The 1,960-nt window shown below is 39.0% G+C and overlaps 1 protein-coding gene across 1 annotated transcript; it reads left to right on the forward strand.

Moving 5' to 3' along the window:
• The first annotated feature begins 1,299 nt into the window (after positions 1-1,299).
• On the forward strand, positions 1,300-1,566 carry LOC131687407 (hemiasterlin resistant protein 1-like). Its single transcript, XM_058971488.1, has one exon. It carries the CDS (start codon positions 1,300-1,302, stop codon positions 1,564-1,566), a length of 267 nt encoding a protein of 88 aa, XP_058827471.1.
• The last annotated feature ends 394 nt before the right edge of the window (positions 1,567-1,960 follow it).

The following is a 1,960-nucleotide window of genomic DNA, read 5'->3' on the forward strand; positions in this document are numbered from 1 at the left end:
TGCTAGGCCTATTAGTTTGACACATATTTCCCCGGGTACACATATGTCAAAGTAATGGGATACAATATGCTAGAGCGAGACCCCAAATTTCAGTCCGTGAATACATGGAGACAGTAGCCTTTTGCTCCCTCTGGTAGTTATAATCTCTTTTGCTGAGACGTTCACCTGATTACCGGGATGTTATCATTTTTGCGAGATCGCGCGTGTAGGTGCCGTGGATGGTCGCGAAGGGCTCAAGCATTTGTACGTTATCGGGTTTGTCACGTTATCCTTCCTCAGAACTAAACAAGAAAATAAAAAAGTAATAATGGAATATTTGTTTAATGACATAAACTCTTTTCAATGGGATTCGTGATTAATAAAAATATACTTAGTTGCTAAATTAGACAATATTTTCTCACAAACTGAGTTTAATGGGATTCTGAGATGATTATAGCTTTCATTAGTTTAGTTTTCGATAAAAAAATACAGTTTGGACAAGGAGACCTTAATAAACATTTTGCAGAATAGCGCACATGACTAAGTCATTTTACTACTTTAAAAAAATTAAACATTAGGTACTTTTTACCACAATAGACCTTTCTCGTCCGACCTAGCACTTGTTTTTCTTATTTTTAATCGAAAGATTACACATTGATAAGAACATGTCCGTAAAAATGAGATTTTTAGGAGGTATCATGATTTTTTAATGATTTTTTAAAACTTGAAATATGCAAGAATGTTGAATATTTTTTTCGCCTCAGCAAGAATGGTGGGACTTAAAATGTGCGTTTGGGCAGCACTGCTTTGAATATTTTCACTTAAGTTCTTGGCAACGCGGTAAATGAAGTGGTGAATAGCAGTACAAAAATCATTAGCAATGTAAACAAATTAACTGTAGAACATTGGATGAAAATGTTTAACCTCACTTTTTTGACATTTCGCAGAGCTTGTTTACATAGACTTGGATTTTTTTTTATTCGACCACAGTATGAGAAACTTGATTTGGTTTACTTTTAAATGCGAATATCTTGTATTAACAAGATCGCTAGGCTTGCATTTTTATTTGACGTCATTAGGCAATGTTCCGTTAAATTTGGCATTTGGATTTTTCTTGTCCACGATTCGTTGAAGAAAGAGATTTTATTTGTTGCGATCAATTTAACTTTTGTTTTTTTTGCTGAATTACAACGTTAGCCACAAAACATTTTGATGATCTCTGGTAATTGGTAATCTCTGGTAATCCTTGAAATTATATACATCGCAACATAGGTCCGCACCAGTTGCAGCTGCTCCACCTCGCCGGAATCGAGTTAGCCGATGGTCCAGCCTGCGTCACACTCGGCTGTCGCTGCACCAATGGTAGCTCCCAACCAGGCCTTTGGATTAATTGCTCAAATCGCAGCTACTGCTGGTAGTGTAGCGATCGGCTCCGTCGGTAACACCGTTGGACATGCCCTCATCGGAATGTTCAGCGGTTCCGATTCACAAGAGGCAGCCTCGCTAGGACAGGCTGCCCCGGTATCGGGCGAGGCAAACACTCCGGCAGGACCATGCTCGTGGGAGATCAAGCAAAGCCCAGTGTGAGTGTGATTCGGAACAATTACCAAATTTAGAAGTCCATATATATAGCGTTCACGTGATACATTTTCCTTGAAGTTGATTGAATAAAAATAGTATAAATGTTGGCCAAATCCTGCAGCACTAGGATCAAAGATAGAGCATTAACACCAACTCACTGTGCTTCGGTGTTTTTGCAAACGAACTATCAGGTCTATGTTTACGGGACATGTTGTGATAGGAGTCCAAATTTGACACACTCACATGCGTCTGCTATAATCCGCACAGCTTAAGAGCAACAAAACAAATGCTTTTCTGCTCCAGAGTATTTGTTTTGTGTACTACGGTTTCACAGACCATTAGCAATCGTTCCTTAACGAAAGAAAAATAAAACGTGTTCCGGAATTCACGGAACCGGCCA

This window comes from Topomyia yanbarensis, chromosome 3, assembly GCF_030247195.1.
Source record: "Topomyia yanbarensis strain Yona2022 chromosome 3, ASM3024719v1, whole genome shotgun sequence".
In the NCBI taxonomy this organism is placed as follows: Eukaryota; Metazoa; Arthropoda; class Insecta; order Diptera; family Culicidae; genus Topomyia; species Topomyia yanbarensis.

Coding starts and splice junctions, on each gene's coding strand:
- LOC131687407 (XM_058971488.1), top strand. CDS start 1,300: ATGGTCCAGCCTGCGTCACACTCGGCTGTCGCTGCACCAATGGTAGCT.